The following is a 20,855-nucleotide window of genomic DNA, read 5'->3' on the forward strand; positions in this document are numbered from 1 at the left end:
GGCAGGACGGAGGCTCTGCAGCAGGCAGGGCTGGCTGGGATGAGGGCCTGGGGAGGGCTGGGTGACGGCTCAGGTGGGCAGAGGTGGGGGTGATGCCCCGACCCTGCCAAAGGGACAGCAAATGATGGCATGTGGGATTAAGGCTGCTGGATGATCAGCCAGCCCCGGTGGTGGAGTGCAGCTGAGAACTGGTGGCTCATAGCACGTAAGAGATGGGGATGCACGAGGGACTGGCCTGCTGAAGGCTGGAGGAGAGAAGACATCCGTTGTCTGCCTCGTGTTGGGAGTCGCAGCAGATGCATGGGATGGGCACCATGGCGGGTGCGAGGGAATCACTGCGGCCCAAAGCATCGCTGCCCGTCTGCCAAGCCGCGGCCACAGGCTAATCCTTGTGGGTTTAGGGCACCTTTCTGTGGCCACACGCCCACCCAGGGCTGGCCCGGTGCTCACCGGCGGCGCGGGGAAGGCAGTTCTGCTGTCAGGCACTTCGTATCGCCGCTGCTGTTGCTGCACGGGGAACGTGACTGCAGGGAGGTGACGGCTAATTGCTGCAGCAAGTCAAGGGCTGTTTAAGCAGCTAATTAATTCCTCCTAATCAGCCCTTGATCTGTTGAAAACTGCATGGCATTATCTCCTCTGCTGCAACACCTTGATAATTCCTGTCTGAATGGCCTTCACGGAGAACATATTTAAATAAACTCAATAGAGATTTCAGACAGATAGCAACTATAATTACCAGCTTGTACAAATTAAACCATGGTTTGTTCTGTTCTTTTTCTCCTGCCTTCGCTGCCCAGAGCTCCTGCTAATCGTGTTCTTGCTGCCAGTGGCACGCCGGTCCCCAGGGCGTTTTCTGCACATGCCTTCGGAAAGCCTGTGCTGGTGCCCAGTGCTGGGGCGGGCGCTCGGCGGGCCAGTGTTCAGTGTTTCGGATGAGGCTGCACGTGGGCACATGCCAGCCTCGGCTGGTGCTGTTCCAGTGCCGGGGGCTCAGCGCTGTGCCCGTGTTGTGCCATCGAGCTGCAGGAACTGCCTCCACACACCCCTCGGTGCACGATCTTCCCCAGGACCAGCGCTGCAGTTTCCCCTCCCATCTCTCCTGAGGTTTGCAATCTCCTAGGAAAGCAGAATTTTTCTCACCTAGGAGTGGCACAAGCACTCGGACATTTGCCTTCAGTGGCCACAGGAGCCCAGGCCAGAGCTTTCAGCCTGGCCACGGTGTTCAGCCGGCGCTGTCGGTGCATCCCTACCGGCATGTGGGCAATAAACCGTCTGCACTAAGCGCTGCCGACTGCAGAGAGGCTGGAGCACGGTTCGTTAGAGTGGATAAGGTCAGGCCACACTCATTTCCTCCACAGTCACTTGGGACAGGCAGAAGGGCTGGCTCCTCCGGCACTCGGCAAAGGTCAGCCGGCCCCAGCGCTCGCAGGCGGGTGGTGGACGTCCGTTTACATTGCAGCCTGCTCTGCTGTTGCTCTCTGCGTTGGCTCTGCGTCCCTGTTTGCTCCTGGGAGCACCACAGTCAGAGTTTGGATGCTCAGGTGTAGCGTTTTCCTCCCTGTCTTTTCAATAAATGTGATAGCTGCAGGCAGGGTCATTTTCCAGCATCCAAGCAGCGACAGAGAGCAGAGAATGTTGTTAACGCTTTAATGAGGGATTCCAGGGAATCAGAAAGTGAAAATGTATTTTTCATAACAGGGGAACAGGTCGGTGCTTCTGGTCCCTGTAGGTGAAATAAGGATAATGCCAGGTTTCCTGCCCATTCACCAGGTCATCAGCCAGCCAGAGCACGTCTGCCCCGATGGGAGAGGCTCACACGGAGCCTTCCAGGGTCAGGGTTTCTCTTGCCCCAGGGCCCACAGGAGGACATACCCCCACAGCTGGCCTAGGAGATGTCAGAATGAAGGAGAAAGTTAAATAATTTGCTCAGGTTGGTTTTGTTTGAAGGAGTTTTTTTGATGTAGGGCTGAATCATCAATGCATCCAGGGCTTAGCCTACGTACATGTATCCTCTTGGGACCGGGGCGCAGACGTGCCCTGGGGAGCTGACAGTTCTTCCTCTGGGCTTGTCGTGGAATTTCTGACTTCTGGGTCCCTCGGCGGGCTGCTTCCTAGACCGCACGTGATGGGGCAGAATCCTTCATGCTGGCAATTGCTGCAAGACAGGTGCAGTGAAGGTAGCATATCCTATTCACTGTCATCTTTTCTCCAGGCCAGACTTGGGCACTGAACTTTTTTATGCCAACGCTTTGGCCAGGTCAAAGAGAATCCCCAGAAGTTGTCAGAGCATCTCCGCGAATGGGCGATGGGTCCAGGATTTCCCGCGGTGCAGGCACAGCCCCTCTGCCCTGCTCCCCAGAGAGCTGGGAAGCAGCCACTCGCCTCAACCCTCCAGTGCCTCAGTTTCCCTTAGGTTGAAGGGAGCTGCTAATCCATCCCAGCCTCCCAGCCCTGCCACAAGGCTAAATTCACTAGCGCCCGCGTGGTCGTCTTCAGATACTGTAGTGATGGGGCAATGTGAGGACACGGCTGATGAGCATTGAGATGCAAAACGCCCCTTAGACCCGAGCCTTTGGGCTATTTGGTTTCGTTCCCCATCTCTGGGGTGAGCCAGGTATAGAAATGGAGTCATGTGAACCAGCACAGAGCTGGGGTTGAGCAAATTAAAATGTAGCGTGTTCAAAAGCCAGCTCCCCTGGATGGCAGACAAAAATAATCACCTTCCTTGAAACAAATACTAAATATTAATGAGAGACGACGGTCTGCTGTGCACGCAGAGCTATAACGAGCATTTCCCGTCGATCAGCTGCGGACACAGGTTCATGGGAGGAAATTGCTTTTCGAATGGTTATTTGTGGCCCTTCTCGAGGTGGCTCGGGAAGGTTTGCCTGCCCGAAGAAAGAAAACTCAGAGCATTTCTATTTTGCATCAGGGCAGCTGCTGGGGATGCGTGCTGGTGCTTTCATTTTTGTTTACGCACTTGCCCGTGCGGTTGGGGAGATGGCTCGGTTCGGTTACGTAGAAATCAGCCCCGAATTTACGTCGAGAAGGAAGCGATTCCCTGGGAACATCAGCCGGCTGCGTTTGCCTGCCCGAAGAAAGAAAACTCAGAGCATTTCTATTTTGCATCAGGGCAGCTGCTGGGGATGCGTGCTGGTGCTTTCATTTTTGTTTACGCACTTGCCCGTGCGGTTGGGGAGATGGCTCGGTTCGGTTACGTAGAAATCAGCCCCGAATTTACGTCGAGAAGGAAGCGATTCCCTGGGAACATCAGCCGGCTGCGCCGGCCTGCCAAAGGCAGAACATGGGACCCAAGAGCACTCCCCAGCATTGCAGCCACATCCGCTCGTTGATTTATTTCAATAACGAGCATTGGGGGAAACATTAAAAAAATTACTTACAGCCATCACCAAGTATCCTAAAGTGAAAGCAGAGGGCTGGGAGCTTTGGAAAAGGAGTCTTGAATTTTTCTATTGCTTTGACCCTTGGGGAAGTCAGGAACCTTTGTATTAACTCTGTTTCCAAACTCAGAGGTTGGAAGAAAAATAAAAATGCTCCGTTCCTTCCCTGATGAGGACACACAGCCATGGCATGGGGCTTTTCCCCGTGATGCTGTGCTCCCCCGTGGGCAGCACGGTGCTGGCCTTGGCTCCTGGGATGCTGCTGGTCTCAGCCCTGCCGCGTCCTGCACACGGCCGTGGAGGATGCTGAAAGCATTTTGCATTCGTCATGCAGTAAATAATAACACATTGGCTCATGAATTTATAAAACCCTTAAGCCAGCTGCATAGCCATGGGTCGAATGAGAGCTAATATTAGCTAGAAGTGACTAAAATTAGAACCGAGACAGAACTAATTAGTTGTTCAAGGAATAGAACCAGAACCGGAACAAATTAATTGTTGCTGAAATATCGCCGTGGGGCCTGGCGGGCGCTGCCGCTTCCAGCCCCACGCAGGCTCCTGCTCCGTTTTGCTCGGGATGACTCCCGCGCGGGCTTGGAGAGGAGCCCAGGGTCCCATCTGAAGGCTGTGACAGCTAAATAAAAGTTGGCATCTCGGTCCCAGCCGGGGAGCTAGCAGCAGCGTGATGCAGCGTGAGTTGGGCTGTGCTGGAAGGGATCCCAACGCAGCCGAGCCAGCTGCTGCCCCAAAGGGCTCGGAAACGCGTCCCCTCGCCCCCCTGCGCTCCGTCGCTGCCCAGACGTGCTTTTCTAAAGGCAAAGGTAATTATGAAACCGCCTCAACGGCTCCCGGTGGCACACGGGATCTCCCCTCTGATCCCGACGGCACTGCCTTCGCTTTCAGCTTCAGCTCTGCCGCCGGCTGAGATGCTTTACGAAGCTCTCTAAAGCGAGCCAGGAGCTGCCGTCCATGCAAACGCCGCCAGAATAATTTCTAGGGAATTAGGAAGTTGGTACAGATAACTGGCACGTGGCTGCATTTTTTCATCTCTGACTCAGTCACCTGTATGGTCACTTCTTTTTACTTTCCAAAGGTGGTAACTCATCCTATATTTCTTTCTCTCACAGCACTCAAACAGCGGCTCCCATTTTAGCAGCAGCATGACGCACAGTGTTTTAAATTCAATTTAGAATACAAACTATTTATACCAGCCAGAAAAAGGCAGTGAAGCAGCTCTTTCTGTCATGAGTGGATTTGTAATTTCAGAGCAATCATTGCATAACTAATTGAATCAGCTCTCAGTATGTGAAATCAGTGCCCTGCTTATCGGAGGTTTTCATCGTTCCCCTCTCCTGAAGCCAGCAGTCCCCCTCCACCAGCAGCACTTTGGGCTTCTGCATCAGCCTGGGAAGAAAGCGGGACCTGCAAAGCGGCCTTTCGCTGCTCAAATAGAGCCAATAAATGACCGAATGCATTCAGGGTAGATGAAATCTGGGTTGCAGGTGCCTCCCAAAAGCTGCCCAGGCTCCATGCGAGGGAGTGAAGTGCATTTGAAGCTAATGAAGTGCCGGCCGTGTCTGAGACGCAAATTGGTGCCGAGATGTTCTGCTGACTCCCACCTCCCGCTTCGTTGCCCAGGTGTGCTCCGCTTGGCTTGAATTTAGGGTCTGAGCCAAAGCCCAGCCTTGGCGCCTGGAAATGGAGCCTAAAAGAGGCGATAAATACAGCGACAGCTTTCTGAGGGATACAGGAAAGGTAGAAGACAGAGTAGCTGTAAGGATTTTCATCAGCTCGGGAGTGAGGGTCCCGGATTTGGTGACTTGGGTGGATCCAGTCCTGCAGATTTTGGGAGCCGCTCCAGACACTCGCATGCAGCAGCCTCCCAGGGTGAGAGGGCAGCTCCTCAGCTGCGAGGCGTGTTGAGCAGGGGCCCATCAGCTGCCGCTGCTCTGCAGAACACAGAGCTTAAAATTACAGAAGAGTGGACTGTAAAGGATGCTGATGCCTCCCTGGAGATGGGGTGTGCATGTGTGTTTGCAAATTTTTCTGGAATCGAGCAAGGAGGGGTTGTTCCTGCCAGGTATGGTCCCTACAGCTGGATGTAGGAGATGGTAGAGCCCAGAAAATGAGAGCTGGGTGTCCCTGTGGGCCATCCCCTCCTTGGGGATCTCTTTTCCTTCCAGGAGACCAATATTAGGCTCCGTGGCAGGGGCCTGTTGGCTTTGGTGACCTGTGGACAGCCTTAGCAATGCTCTCAGCCTTGTTGGGTATATGTTGTCCGAGCCACATATTGCCTGAAACTCACGTGTAGGGTTTTTTGCCGTGAGCCAGTGCCTCAGTGCTGCTGGCTGGCCCGGTGAACAGGGCGACGCACGCGCGGGCGGGGGCTGGCAGGGGTGGGAGAAGGACCGTTCATCCCCAGGCTTGGTTTAAGCCATGTCCCATCCGTGGCCTCCACTTGCTTCTCGCATAAAGCCGTGCAGATGGCATGTCCGCAGTGTGGGGCCGAGGCTGTGGGCCTCGCTCCTGGGCCAGCACGCACCCCGACTACCCGCTCTGTTTTCTGTTGTCTCTTCAGGTAGCCAGATGGGAGCACAAGACGCGAGCGCTCAGCCGAGTCTTCGGCTCTCCACGTGCCGCCTGCTACTGCCTGGGCGCTGTTATCCTGATGCTTAACTGCGTGCGGAGCCATTGGTAAGGACCTAACCCTACTCCTACGTATCGAGGCAGAGAAATGCCCCTACAGGGTGGGAGGATGAGGGATATTTACTCTGAAATGCTGGATCCAGCCCCAGCCTATCGCTTTTACATGGCTGGATACCTTCAGCCAGCAGCAGATTTAATTCCAGGATTTGTAATAAAGATGAGGGCTGCGGCAGCATGGCCAAAATCATCAGTGTCAACAGGCATTGAATATTGCAGGTTTCCCTGCTCTGCTCTCTGGGGGTGGTTTCCCTGCCCTGGGAGCAGCAGCCCAGGTGACAGGAGGGCTGCTTGCGCAGGATGGATGATATGTAGCAGCAGAATTTTTTAATTTTCTCGTAAAAATCATAAACAAAATTAAACCTGTTTTCAAGAAGCTGCAGTTTCCTGTGTAGAGGAGCAGGATTATCTGTGCACTTAGCAAGCAGTCTCTTTAAACTGTTATCTGTGATCTCTTTAAATGCCACCTGTGCTAGCTCATAGTATTGTATGACTGATACATCGTACACCATGGGAATATGTCCTTTGACGTTCTGAGCGCCGCAGAGAGGTTTACTGCAGAACACTTCCTCAATGCCAGCAATTTATCTATGATCTGGTAGGCTTTATCTTCAATGCTGTTAGGAGAGACAGACTCTTCTTACTAAATTCCCAGATTCAATTATGCCAGGGTCAGAGCTAATGGGTTGTTTAGTACTTTGGGTAATTTCCCAGGCACAGAGATCTCAGGTTGGAATTTGCACATGTATTTAAGAGCTTTGCCTTCCTGGAAGTGACACCAAGACCTGCCCTTGCCCTTCTGTGTTTGTCCCAGCTACTGCTTATTGCAGAAACCGTAAGAAAGCTTGAAATGAATGGGGCTGTAATTGAATGCAGGCAATGCAGAGGGCATGTGTGTTCTGCTGATGTCTTAGCGACACAGCAGGCTTGCGTTCCGCTGGGGAATGTCTCAGCAGTCTCTTGCACAAATGACACAGTCATTGTTGTCTGGGAAGCAATGCAAAGCCTTGTGCCTGGCTTTAATTAAAAACACAGCTGATGGAGGGACGGTCTCTGTTCCCAGTAATCCTGCTGGCTCCTCGGTCAGCGAGGCTCGCTGGGTCACAGCTGATGGGGAACTGCTGGGAGGGCCAACGAGACCCCATCTGTCCCAGCACTACATCACACTTTCCCCCTGCAGACGCCTCAGTGCCCTCCCAGGGCTGGCATTACTTACTGTGCTGGCTGTGCTCTGTGTCATGAGTTTGTGAGTGCTGTGGAGCTCATTAGGGATGGCTCTGCCTGCGCAGCCCATGAGTTGGGCCCTGAAGGAAAAGTCAACTCAGGGGACTGGAAAAGCCCCATTTGGACCTTGGTTTTGGAAGAGAGGCTCTAGAAGATGGGGAAGCTCACCCCCAGCAGAACATGGATGAGATACCAGACCGCCCCGATGGGCCAAGGCCACTTCAGATGATTGCAATGTGAACTTTATTTTGCCCAGGTGTTTCAACATGGTTGGGTTATTCCGTTGCCTTTCCTTGGCGCTGAAGTTGGCCTGAGTGATGGCTAGCAGGCTTTGGAGGCTGTTCAAGCGAGGGAAGCCCTTAACTGTGGGAGTGATGGGGTGGCTTCAGGGTGATCGTCAGAGCAGCAACTGCTGGAGCTGCCCTGAAACGCACCAGGGAGACTCACTGCCTCCATTCCCAGCTCAGCGAGCCTTCCAGGGCTGCCTGGGGCTTATTGCTTAAGCCTGGAGAGGTTATGATGTTTGGGAAGGATTCATCCTGTCCCTTGCCCTTGCATGAAGATACCAGCCAGGTCCACACCAGAGTTTGGCCCTGCCAGAGAGGGGTTCACGGGTCGTACAACAACACGGGTCATACAACAACACGGGTCATCTCGGTGGCCAGTGATGCCGAGAGGGATGCGTCTCGCCCGCTCTCGCTATTTCGCTTTTCCCTTTATTTTCCGAGTCGCTTGTACTCGAGCACGCTGGCGAAAGCAGGTTTTCTGCTCCTCAGCCCCGTGGAAGCAATCCAGCCGGCAAAGCGCAAGCTGTGCCTCGCGCTTCGGCTGCGCGCGGCGGTCAGGGTTGCTTGCACAGCGCCTGCTGGCTGCTGATAGCAAGTGAAAAGGCAGCCTTGGGGGGCTCCCTCCACCCCCAGTGCTCTAATCCAGCCTTTAAAACTCCTCTCTGCGTGCTCTGGGGACTTTTTATGTGGGTGGGGGCTGCCAGGGAGCGATTGAGGAGCCCACGGGATGTCTTTGTTTTTAAAACCCTGCTTCCTTCTTGCAACTGACTTTTTGAAAGGCTCCAAGCTGGGGGCGGAGGATGGGAGGGCAGAGCAGACAGAAATTTTGTGAGTGGGTTGGCAGCAGGGCTGAAAGCACGCGGGAGCTGGGCTGTGCCGCTGCATCACCGCCCGCCCCACGCAGGGATCTCTGCCGTGGACCTGTCCCCAGTTCGGCACCACGATGCTCTCATGCAAGCTTTGCTCCGAAGGGATACGTTGGGTGTAAGAAGAGGATTGTCTTGTGCTCAATTAAGCAATTAGGTGCCTCCCGGCTCTGAGCTTCATTATCAGCCTTGGCTTGCTTCTGAGAAGCAATCCAGAATGACCCGTGACCGGGGGGACCTGCGCAGTCAACTGCACAAGACAAGCATCCTTAATTGCTTTGGTGCAATGATTATTTTCATTACCGCTGTGTTCTTTCTGCTAGAAGCAGGGAACTTCCATCACTGAGGCTCTTATCTGTGAAAACAATTCCTGAACTCTTGAACTCTCTGCACTGCGGGCAGTACCCCAGCAGTTTATGACCGTTACCTGTGTGACATGGGATGCGACAACCTTCGCTGTCCTCCAGACTTACATGCAGGGTCACTCTCTCCTACCTTACCACATTGTTGATATCTTTCCCTGCATCAACTCTACAATTAGCCGCTGGCGCTGCCTCCGAGCCCTCCTGCGCTCCCTTTTGTGCACCCGGGCAAACTCCCCATCTTGGGGCAGGCGTGTGTGGGTGGTTTTGTACATAGGGAGCTTATGAACTCCCCACCTTCAGGCTCTTGGGGTGTTTGCCTGAGCTGTAAAGGCACACCCACGTGCACATCCTGAATAGGGGGTTTGCAGAAACAGGGGCCTTGGGGTGCCTGGGGCTGTGGTGCCTCCGGTTGGGGCGAGCCCCGCAGGTGAAGGGCAGCGTGCCTTTGGCAATGTGCTTGGTGGGTACCGCGCTGCCGGCTGACGTGAAGCCCTTTGTTGATGCCACCCGCTGGACCTTGACTCCTGTATGGATGGGCTTCTCGCTTGGAGCTGACGCTTCCAAGAAAACAAATCCACCCTGAGACGGGATTTTGCAAGGGAAGGGGTTGTTTGTCATTGCCCGGTAGTGCCTCTCGGCTTTATGCTCAATGCCATTTAATTTTGTGAGCTAGTACCATGAACGAGCACTGTGTAAATGGTATCGATCCAAGAACCATGTGGCCTTTTGTGCAGAAGTGGCCAAGTTCGATGACGGGAATTGAGTGTGGCCTGAAGGAGCCGATGTCCCCTCCGAGCCACGCTGCCGGCAATCTCTGATGTCTGTCCAGGAAAAACTCCAGGCAGCCAACAGCACCTTGTGTCTCCAGCGACGTGGCTGCCGGGCATCCAGATGGGGAAACCAGGCAGCTGAGATGCAAGGAACGAGGAGAAGCTGCCACAGCCCCCAACTGACCTAAATAACATGCGCGCTGGCAGAAAAGCAAAGTCATTATTGGCAGAAGAAGCTGTGAAGATGATGACCGGGCTAACAATTGCCGGTGGTATCGGCAGGACGATTTTAGTGTTGTTGGGGTTGCTTGTTTCAAATAAACAAGATCTTTTGTTGTAGCGTGTGCTGCTGGGCGCCACCGGATGGTTTTACCCTCGTTGCCTCCTTTTGCCAAGAGGAACAAAACCTCAGGTACGGGGGACAGACTGACATCCCGCACAGTGAGCGCGGCACCTTGCAGCGGTGGCTGCTGCCTCCGAAACCCTGCCCACCTGCACCGTCGCTGCCTGCTGGCCCCTGGCCCAATTCTGCCCCAATTGCATTTGCCAGCCCCAGTTTCCAGGCTGATATTTGGGATCAGGCAAAGGGAGCACTGCTGGGCTGCTCCCAGCAGTGACCCAGTTTGTTGGACGAGGTCTTTGCCCTCCTTTGCGGGAAAGGGATTGGAAAATACGCTTGCTGTGGGCCACCAAGAGAGGCTGGGACCTAAAAAGCTCAGCTTCTCTTAGTATTTCCAGGTTTGCTTTGTGCTCCATGCGGCCTTTGGGGATGTATTTTGGGCTGCAGGTTTGGTAAGTGTTCTGGTGTTGCAGTTGCTGTTCTCTGGTCGAATAAATCGGTGCCTGTTTGTGCAAACCTGGCTGCATGTCTTCTCCATGTCCCAGTGAGAGGACCTGCAGCTGATTTCCCTCGCTGCCACTTCCTTTCTGTGAGCCCATCAGTGTGACATCTCTGACCCCATGCTTCAGCACCATTTTGAGTGTTTTTTCCAGTTCATGTGGTTTATTATGTGGTAAACTAAAAGAGGGGAGATTCAGACTAGATAAAGGGAACAAATTTTTTATGATGAGGGTGGTGAAACCCTGGCCCAGGTTGCCCAGAGAGGTGGGAGATGCCCCATCCCTGGGAACATGCCAGGTCAGGTTGGACGGGGCTCTGAGCAACCTGCTCTGGTTGAAGATGTCCCTGCTCATGGCAGGGGTGTTGGACTAGATGGCCTTTGAAGATCCCTTCCAACCCAAACCAGTCGATGATTCCGACAAAGTGATGATGCATGTGTAGCGATGGCTGAATGTCTGAGCAAGTGCATCTCCGATTTGGGAAGGGTAGGCAGAACAACACCCGCTGCCTTGGCTTCCCTGTGCAAAACCCTGCGGCACGCTGCAGCAGCTGTGCAGCTCGCCTGTGGCTGCTGCAGCTGCTTGTACCCTGCCAGGAATTGGCCACATCTGCCCATTTGGCCAGAGCGGAGCTGATGGATTTCTCTTTTTCCCCTCTGGGCTGGAGAACGGGTGCCTCTGGTGTCATGCTTCACACTAGCAGGTGTGGGGAGATGTCAGGGGAAGCCCCATTTTCCCCAGTTTCCACTTGCCAAAGTTGGGGGCACCTTCCAGCCCCTGCCCCGATGGCAGACGTCCTCATGATCGCAGTCGGGTACGTGATTAAAGTAGGTTGCAGCTCAGCCACCCCTCCCCTGCGCTGGTAAGAGGGATGCTCCTCACCATAGCAATTGCTCCGCTCGGCACATAAAGCGTTTCCAGGTACTGGGACAAAGCGTGGCTTTAATTGGTGCCCTCTGGGGTGCCGAGCTGGGCCACTGCCTTGTCGGGCAGCAAGAAAAAAATGCTGTAATAAACATGACTCGGAGGCACATGGTGAAAGGGCCTGGTTTCCTGGCAGATTGGCTACGTGACTAGCTCTCCTAGCAAGGGAGATGGCCAACACCTCGTCCTCCGCCTGCCAAGGAGGGTGAAACGCGGCACGGTGAGGCTCCCCTGCCACCGAGGAGCAGTCATGGATGCCAGAATAATTGACAGTTCCGTGCTGCCTGTCATGGCCCAGCATCATAAATGCTTAAAAGGTTTATTTACCAATTCTGAAGACTCCTGTGTGCATCATGTTTAATGCAAATAGAGAGTGTGTTTAGGAAGATATAAAACATTACTGGAGGGAAAGGCGGTCCATTATCTCTGTGCAAACACCTCCCTCTCTAGCTGTAAGCCAAACAGCAGGGGACCGAGCAAGACATCCTGATGAGGGTAACTAATGCAGGCCTATCCGACCATGAAAAGGAAGGATGGGATCATCTGGAACAGGGGAGACGGCTTTGCCAAAACAAACCACGTCACGTGCTGGTTTGCAAAACCTCCAAGGCAGATTCACAGTCATCCAGCTCACGCTCTTGAAGCCACCTTTGTTCTTCTGCTGCTCTGAGGCCAAGTCAGGTCACTAGCATAGGATAGAGGAGCCTCAAGGATGTAAGACAGCATGAATCCAGTTCATCTGGAGCAAGAAGCAGCCTCCGAGCGCTGTGCTCTCGCTGTACCTCTCTCCGTTCCCCCGTCTCTTTGCTGGGGGCTGGGATCCAGGCGGGAGCCAGCTCAGTGCTGCTCTCCCAGACCTGCCTCCCCAGGGATCAGCAGCAGCATTTTTTGATGCTGTGAGATCCCTTCCCGGTGCTGGTGCCCTGTGGAGAGGTCCTGACCAAATGCAGGGTCAAACCCTCAGTCCTGTGAAAAGGCGTTAGCATCTTCCTCTGCGGGAGCAGAGAGCTCCAGAGCATCCCTGGGGATGTCACGCTGCGCTCCGAGAGCGCGGCTGGGCCGGGATTGCTCAGGCGGGTGGGATTGCTTTCCTCCCACTCCCAGGCAGCGCTGGTAGCAGCGATGCAGATTTGGGCTTCCCCATAGGGGAGACTTGTGTCATTTAAAAATGAATACCGGGGAAACGATGCAAAGGGTTGTGCAGCTGGTGCTTCTTCACATTGCAGCCAGATTTGTGTGTTCCCATCAATAATGATTTTAAGCTAAATCAACGTGAGCCTGGTGAGCGCGAGGAGGTGTACTGGGCGCTGGAGGAGGGCCAGCCTCGGGGACGTGCGCTCTTACGTCGCTGGGGCCACGCTGTCCTTCCTCTGCCTGTGCTTGGCTCCCTGGAAAAGGGAATTGCCCTGTAATTTCCAGCATGGGGGGCAGAGTGTAAGTCACCAAGATGCTGTGTCCTTGCTCACTCCCAAGCACATTACATTTATTCTGTGTTTTGTTTCCTTGCTCCAATCCAAAGTGAAGATTAAATGGCTTGCTCTGGGGTCCTAAAAACTCCTTGACAGTAGAAAACCTAGTAGGAATGAGCTCCAAGGAAAACAAAAAATATCATCCAGCTTCCTAAACCATGGGGTTTAAATATCATCATGCACTTTGCTTGGGGCATGTAACTTGCCATCTGGTCTTTGAGCCTTCGAAAGGTGCATTTCCACCCACTTGTCGATCAGCTGGGCAGGCAAGATTGTGTCTTTCAGCTTTCACTTGGGCAACAGAGAAAACCCAGGGATTTGCAGGGCTTGGGGAAGCTGGACATGGGAAAAAGACTATCCCAAGTCCTGCAGGTAACGTCATGGAAGCAGTTTCCAGCTGAGGAGCCCGGGAGCAGAGGCAGGAGCTGGCCCGGCCCTGGCAGTCAGCAGTGGCTGGAGGCACGGGAGAGCTGTTATTCCACTTGAATTTCAGCCTCCAGGGTGCTCATTAAAAAAAGGCTCAAAGTTTCCTACCTCATGTGTCAGCAGCATGTGGAGAAACACTATGTACGGCTCTGCGGGTCTGTTATCTCCTCTCACTATTATTAGTGGGCATTTTTTTAATCACGGTGTTGTCTCCTTTGTAGTCGTACGTTTGTATCGGAGCTATGCGAGATGCTGAGCCTGCCAAGCCCTGCTCTAGGCAAAGGTCAGGGGGCTGAAGGGGGGATCACAGTTATTCCACTCACAAATGAGTATTTGGAAGGTCAGACCTGAAATGCCTGAACAAGCCTGGAGCCGAGAAGCTGTGTTCACACTTGAAAATGTGCGTCTCTAGTATTTTCCTTTCGCCGTTCCAATCCTCCCCCTGACTGTCAGGCTTCAGCTGTGAATCACTCCTGGGCACGTGGCTAACACATGAACACTGCAAAATATTTTGATGGAGAGGAACGGGGGTGGGAGCACGAGATAACCCAGCCGATTGTTCCCAACCCTTCAAGTCCTTTGCCGAGGCATCACAGCCTCCAGCATTTGCAAGGGCGTCTTTCCCAGAGCTCCCAGTCACAAAGAAACCTGGGTTGTGGAGAGCAGGGTAGAGCTTTTGATGTTGCAGTTCGGTGGGGTTGGTATTTCCAGGAGAGAGCAAGGGCTGCAAGTAGAAATAGCTGCCCCAGATCAAGTCCTGGCTGCTCACAAGGCTTTGGCTCCTTGCTTCTCCCGTTGGGAGGTTGAGTAGGTCCAGGTGGAAGAAGGGACCCGGTGAAGGTTCCTTCTCAGCAGCATCCTCTTCCAAAGCTCCACGTCTCCCAGGGAGAGGTGGGTGACGTTAGTAACAAGTCGCCGCTATTAACAGCCCTTGTTGTCTCTCCGACAGCTTCACAGAAGCCATGAAGAGCCAGCCGAAGCTGGAGGGCTTGGACTGCCACTGGGCCTATTACACAGGCTTGGCCATCTTGGCTGTAGGGTCCTTGTTTGTCATCTCCAGCTTCTTAGCACTGGGATTCACCGGGACATTCCTAGGTAAGCACTAAAAATTCAACAGCTTAACCAGAAAGTTAATTTAATCCTCACAGGGTTCTTTTGCTAGGGCGGAGTCTGTAAGGATTTCCTCGTCCTTGCCTTCAGGGCTCTTAGATTTGCTCTTGTCTTTATCACACCAAAGCGTGATCTAACCATGCCGTTACCTCGCCCGAAGGAGGTGGTGCAGTGGTTTTATACAGTGAGTCCGATCACCTTCAGTGTCAAGCCAGAAATTTTGGAAAGCAGCTGATCATCTGACAGTTCAAATGCCTCCCAGAAAAGGGATCCCCGAGTACAGACCCTGCGAGCAGGTCGGCACCAGCACAGCAAGAGCGAAGCATCCGGCAGCCTTGCCCTGAACCTCCACCCGCTCGACACACGCCGAGGCAGGATCTCGTTTGCTCTTCCCTCTGCAATAAACCTGACGTTCGTTGACAGATTCTTTTATCTGCCGCTTCATGGCAGAAGGCATTTTCCACTGTGCCTGCTTTCACATTTAGAGAGTAATTCTATTAGCACTGTTGACTTTAAAAACATGCCAGTATGTGTGGAATTCATAAAAATAAAATAGAGACAGGAACAATAAATATCTAAGGAAAGGGGCAGCTCCCGCTGGCTGAAATAATCACAGCCCCAGCTTTGACACTGCATTTAGGCTGTGCTTTTGCAAGTGCTTTACAAACCAAATTCAATTAGCTCCTGCAGCATCGCCAGGAAGAAGAGAGGGACGTAATAAGCCTTCCTGGTTTCAAGTGGAGTTGCAAAGAAATGTGTTGAATTGGCCAAGATCCTGCTGCCAGAAATAGAGCTCAGCACTCCTGAATGTGTGGCGCTCACCCTTCATCTGTGCAGCCCCGCTCCCGGCCCCGGGTCAGACCCCTGTCCCCCGGCTACCAGGCACTGGCATCCTCCAAAACCACCCACGGTCCCCCGGAGCGATGCAGTGCCTGCGGAGACGTGTCCAGAGAGGCCAGGCACAGGAGTACCCGCCAGCAAGAGCTGCTTGAACGCTCCTGAAGTTCAGCCAGGTCTGGGGTTGTTTACGTAAAGACTGATTCATCCGACCAGGAGCATCCACTGGACTTGAACCGCTGGGGAAAAGCAAACAAGTGAGTCAGGCTCAGCGTAAGCGGTGAGAGTGGCCCTGTCCCCCTCTGCTCTGCGTGGCCGGTGGCTCCCGCATCCCCCGGGGCAGGGAAGAGGCCGGTGCTAGTGGCCTGTATCGGGCACTTCTGCTCTGTCCTCTCTGCCGGTGGCGGCTCTCCCTGCCACCCGAGCACCGGGCTGAGGCTGCACGGCTCCACGCCTTGCATGACGTGGCAGGGAGCGAGGCCAGCTCTCTCTGCTAGCCGGGGCATGATGGGTGCCGGGCAGAGCTGAGTCAGGGTGGGGAGATGCCAAGACCTTGTGCTGGCGCAGCCGGGCTGGCTCAGGACCGCTGTGCCACAGAGGCATGGCCCAGCTGGAGCTGGAGCATCCATCCTTGGACCGATAGCGGCTCCTCAGCTCTGTGCAAGCCCCCATGAGTCCGAGTCGGCAAACTCTTAATGGAGAGTGCTGTTCAGTGTGGTTTCTTACCCAGCCGTGGGGAAGACAACGGGTCCGCAGGTCTCTGAGGATCTCATGTGGGATGTTCTTTTGCTCAGGACTCTCTTGGGACTGGTACTTCCAACGTCCTCTTGCATGCAGGGTTTTAGCTGGCGCTGCGGGAGGAGCAGGGTCCCCCAGCAGTGGTAGCACTTCTGACTGCAGGTAGCAAAGGGCCGCACTGCTTTGGCAAGAAGAGGGCTTCCAGCTTCTTCTCATAGTTGTTATCTGAGCTCAGGAGAAGTTTTGAGAGAGCCTCTGACATCCAAGCACTTCAGAAACTTATTGGAACAGCATTTGACCCTTCACTTTTGGGTTTTCCTACAGCAGTGAGGGCTGAACCAGGCAGGGCGCACAGAGCCCGCATGGGGGCTGCCCATTAGATTCCTCTGCAACAGCACGGTTAAGCTTTGAAGCGACTGCAGAGCACTTTGTCTCTTAAATGTGGGCTAAACAGTGAGGCGGGAGCTGCGTGAGTCACCATTCTGCAGCAAACCCATCTCCCGCCCAGCAGCACCGACCCCAGCCTCTGTTTGCGGATGCGGCCCCTCGCCCCGGCAGCCTTCTCCCCTGCAGAGCAATCCTCCCGGTGCCGTCTCTGCATCGTGCCCGCGCGGGGATTCGGGCATCAGTTCAGCGCTGTCCGCCTCGCCGTTTGCCCTATTTCCCAGCAAACGCAGTAATGAGGATTTGGCTTCCCCGAGGCCGAGGGCGCTGAGAGGTGGCTCTGCCTGTCTAAGCCCATCTGTCTCGCGCCCAAGCGCGGTTCCTTCCAGCGCTGACCAAAATTTCAAGTAAATCTGACTTGACCGAAGTCTGTTACTGGGCTGTGGTGAAGCCGGAGGCTCTCCGGAGAGACGTGGAGGTGGTGCTTGAGCCCAGGTCATGCTCCGGGGACCGTGGTGGACCTTGGGGAGTGCATAAAATGGCTTTTTGCTGCTGTGATCCAAAGGGTCTACCCTGTGCAGCGAGATGGTTACACTGACCTCCAGCAAAAAATAACTCAGATTAGATGCCAAAGTCCCTCAAAGGAGCCGATTCCTGATTTCAGGGCTTAATGGAGGAGGCACAGGAGATGCCCAGGCTGATGCTGCGCATCCCTTAGCACCTGCCTGAACATAAAAACATTGTAGGTCCTCTCTGGTGGTTGTGTCCATTTAACTGTGTGGGTTTAGAGGCAGGGATTACATCAGAAAAGCTTGTGTCCTGGGGGAGCTGCCTGCTCCCCCAGGCTGCTGTGTGCTTTTGCTTGCAGGGAGCCTGCCCGGGGGGTCCCACGGCCCCACCAGTGCCGGGCTCAGATAAGCCCCTGCCAGCCCCCCGGACCCAGGGCTTTGTGCGAACCTCCCCGGTGCCAGAGCCGTTTGGGGACTGAGGTGTTCAGCCCACAGGCGAGGGCGGGCAGGGTATAATGAAGCATTTTGACACATAAGAAAGCACAGAAATGGGCTCTGGCAGCGGGTGATGTGTTCTTTCTACCAGAACAATCTCAGAGATGCATTGCCAAGTAACTGTGAGAACGTATAGTATGAATACCAGGCAATTATCTCACTTAGTGGCCTGTAGTTAAAGCCCAAAAGCATTGTCTAATTGGGCAGGCGCTGTTTATCCTTAGAAATAAATGTTTTTGCACCATGTGAGGTCAAAGAAATTACACTACGATCCAGGTAATAATAATAACCTTGAATAGTTTGCACTCCTGTAATGCCTTTTATCTGGATTTCTGAGCACTTTCTCACCATACATTAATCCTCACCACCCTCCGCGTTCTAAGAAAGACTGATATTATGATCGGTGCACAATAGCACCGGGAGGGATGGAGGAGACTTGCCCAAGGTCAGGGAACGGGCCGGCAGCAAAGCTGGGAATGCAGCCCAGGGCAGCAGCAGCTCCCTGGCCTGATGGACCGGCCCTGCTCCTCGCCGATGGCTGCTGCGTCTTGCGCAGTGGATACGGCGCAAAATCCTTGCTGGGCTTTGTGGTCTTGCTTGTAAGACCAACAGAAGTCAGAGATCTGCATCTTGGCCCTTTCCCCACCCGAAATGCCGCTCACAAGCTGCATGACATCTCCTTGCTTGTCATTTCTTTTCCATTTCAGGAGGGTGGAAGGATTACTCCGAGGTAGATAGGAAGCTGGTTGGATGCTGACAGTTCTGAAAGCTTTCCTCATTACACATGACAATCACCTATTATCATCATCATCATCATGCTGATAATTGAGTGTTTTGCAGGCAGAGGTGCTATTTTCTGAAATTCTGAGAAATTCTCTGAGCTATGAGATAAGGGTGACACTGAATGAGGGCATTTGATGGTGGCAGTCGTGATTATAACATCTCGAAACACCATTACAGTGCGCTGGGCTTATTTCCCCATTAAATGGATTTGATCCTGTGCCCTTGCTGCCTCATCAAGTGGCATCAGACAGGCAGTTTTCAAATGAGGAAGCCAGAATCGGCTAGTTGGGACCTCAAGAGTTGCTTCCCGAAGAGGGACGTGGCTGCCGTAGTCTCATTGCAATGCACAAACCTTCCTCACCAGCAAAAAGCCATTCCCAGCAAAGCTGATAGACACAGAGGAAACAGATAGACAATCTATTTGTTGCTGTTTTCTCAGCCTGGAAGTCAGCAGCGAAACCCCTCGTTCGCCTCCGCTCTGCCTCCCTGGCAGGAATGGCCCGTGGCAAAGGGAGGGTATCGGCGTGCCAAAGCCCCCCGTGACTCCCAGCTTCATGGAGCCTAACCAGAAACGCTCTGTTTGCTCTGCAGGTGATTACTTTGGCATCCTGATGGAGGCAAAAGTTACCAGCTTCCCCTTCAGCATCCTGGATAATCCCATGTACTGGGGCAGCACAGCCGTCTACTTGGGCTGGTCCCTCATGTGAGTATATGCCCCTGCAAACAGCACCGGTTGTAGGGCAGGCGTGGGGTCTGTGCTCAGCAGGGCATAAGGTGCCGGGCTGCATCAGAGGCCAAAGAAACTCTTGGTGATGGCAGCCAGCAAAAAAAAAAAATGGCAGGGAAAGTGCAACATGCGCTGACGTCTCCCTTCCTGACTATTTTTGTGCGTGCAAAATCTTCTGCTGTCATAAAAGACTTGCAGCACTAATTGTAGAAAAATAAATAACGGCCAAGTGCTGGGGAGAGGAAGCATCAGCAAATGCTTCGCAGCTGAATGAGGTCCTTGGCAGGCTCTGTACGTGGAAAAATCAACAGCCAGGGCCAAACTCATGCCGGGTGTCACTCGGCAGGGGCAGGGCACTGATACTGGGGATCAGTGTGACCCTGTAATTACCTCTGAAAAAAGCAAAACAAGCCAACACACCCTTTCCCCCACTGCACGGTGATAGCACTTCCGAAACACTCCTCATGTGATACAACACAGCTTAATAGCCTGCTCGGGAGGAAATGAATAGGCTGTAATTTAGCAGCAAATGAGCAATATACTCTATGCTGTGTAACAAGTTTTATGTGGTTTTCATTTAATATCACATTTTATTTATTTGCCCAAGAGAAAAAAAACCCTGGCTTTGTTACTTCGAGAGCCCGTAGGCGTTGCAGGCCTTTATCACTAGATATTTTGCACTAATGCTCCTGAGCACCTCTTTTTTACTTCAGTGGAAAAAATGAAGTGCTTTGCCACTTTCTGGTCACCTTTTCAGCCATGTGTGCAGCACTTTCTGGACCTTGGTAATAAGTAAAGCTGATGGTTTCTCTCCTGTCTCTACTGAGCCTTGCTGCTTTTCGTTCTGCACTTGAAATACCCCCCGGTGCCGTCAGGGCTGGCTGCACGAAGCCATTTGCCTTCCTGGCAGCCCCGCGGCACTGAATTGGGTCCAAACCCTGGGAAATAGCACACAAGAGCTGGGGCGAGCTCACTGCTGGGGCCGTGGCAGTGCCGGGCAGGAGAGCCAGCCATGGGGTCGGCACCGGCGTGATGGCAGCGGGGATATTGCTGGGAGGAGTGGGGCAGAGCTGGGGTGGGATGAACCCCCCATACCGCACCACAGCCAGAGAGCGACTGGCACCAGCACCCCCACAACAGCACAAATTTGAAGGAATTTGACCAGGAGGAATTATAAGGAGATTTTTATTTGTTTAAGATCAGCATCGAAGTATTTCCTGGAACCTTTGCAGAACCAGCTGAACACTTCTGAGCTGTTTCTGTCGCAGAAATCCCTTCTTCACCCCCACGAGAGAGCAACCTCGCGCCGTGTGCACGTTGCTTGGTGTTCTACCACAATCCTGGGCAAAAGCAGCTCGAAGCAGCTCAAGACAACATTGTGATAGCCTCCTTTTTCTCACTAAAAGGCTGCCACCGTAAAGGGCAGCGAGGCATGATAAATAATTGCTGTTAACAAATTGCTGGTGCTGTGCAAAGTGGCACCAGGACACCGCACGCCTGCCCTGGGGAAGCTCTGCACAACCCTGCATGCGGTGGTTTTGATTGTTTCTCTTCTCTGGGATCTTGGCTTGGGTTGCTGAAGTTCTTTGGGGGCCCCAGGTCTCTTCAGAGGTCCCAGGGCTTTCAGAAGATGTTAGGTGTCTGCCCTCAGAGGCCAGAGCTAATGTCCTGGCTCTGTGGCAGTGGGAGGGATGCCGGAGGAAGGTTTGCCATCTGGTTTTGGACCAGCCTAAAATGTAGGACATGTTTGTCCTCCCTCGGTGATGCATCACGCTCCATATCATGGCACTGGAGCCCAGAGGATTGATTCACTTTCACCTGTGAGGGCACATAGCACATAACGTAAGCGAGCCTGGCAGCTCACCCGACAGCCTGCCTTCCGACTCCAGTCCAACCGTAAAAGCATCGCGCGGGGCGAGAGCCGCTGTTTTCTGCGTTGCAGGATATTGCAGCTATCCCCAGCTCGACTAATGGCAGGGACGGCGCCCCAAACCGCT

At 53.6% G+C, this 20,855-nt stretch overlaps 1 protein-coding gene across 1 annotated transcript in view; it reads left to right on the forward strand.

The window, feature by feature from the left end:
- The window catches only part of PEMT (phosphatidylethanolamine N-methyltransferase), a 38,174-nt gene that overhangs the window by 14,291 nt on the left and 3,028 nt on the right, over nucleotides 1-20,855 (forward strand). The window contains exons 2-4 of the mRNA XM_010293645.1: nucleotides 5,980-6,095; nucleotides 14,225-14,370; nucleotides 18,723-18,834. Of these exons, the coding sequence (XP_010291947.1) occupies nucleotides 5,980-6,095; nucleotides 14,225-14,370; nucleotides 18,723-18,834 (374 nt within the window). The remainder of the gene's footprint in view (nucleotides 1-5,979; nucleotides 6,096-14,224; nucleotides 14,371-18,722; nucleotides 18,835-20,855) is intronic.

This window comes from Phaethon lepturus, unplaced genomic scaffold, assembly GCF_000687285.1.
Source record: "Phaethon lepturus isolate BGI_N335 unplaced genomic scaffold, ASM68728v1 scaffold34778, whole genome shotgun sequence".
NCBI lineage: Eukaryota > Metazoa > Chordata > Aves > Phaethontiformes > Phaethontidae > Phaethon > Phaethon lepturus.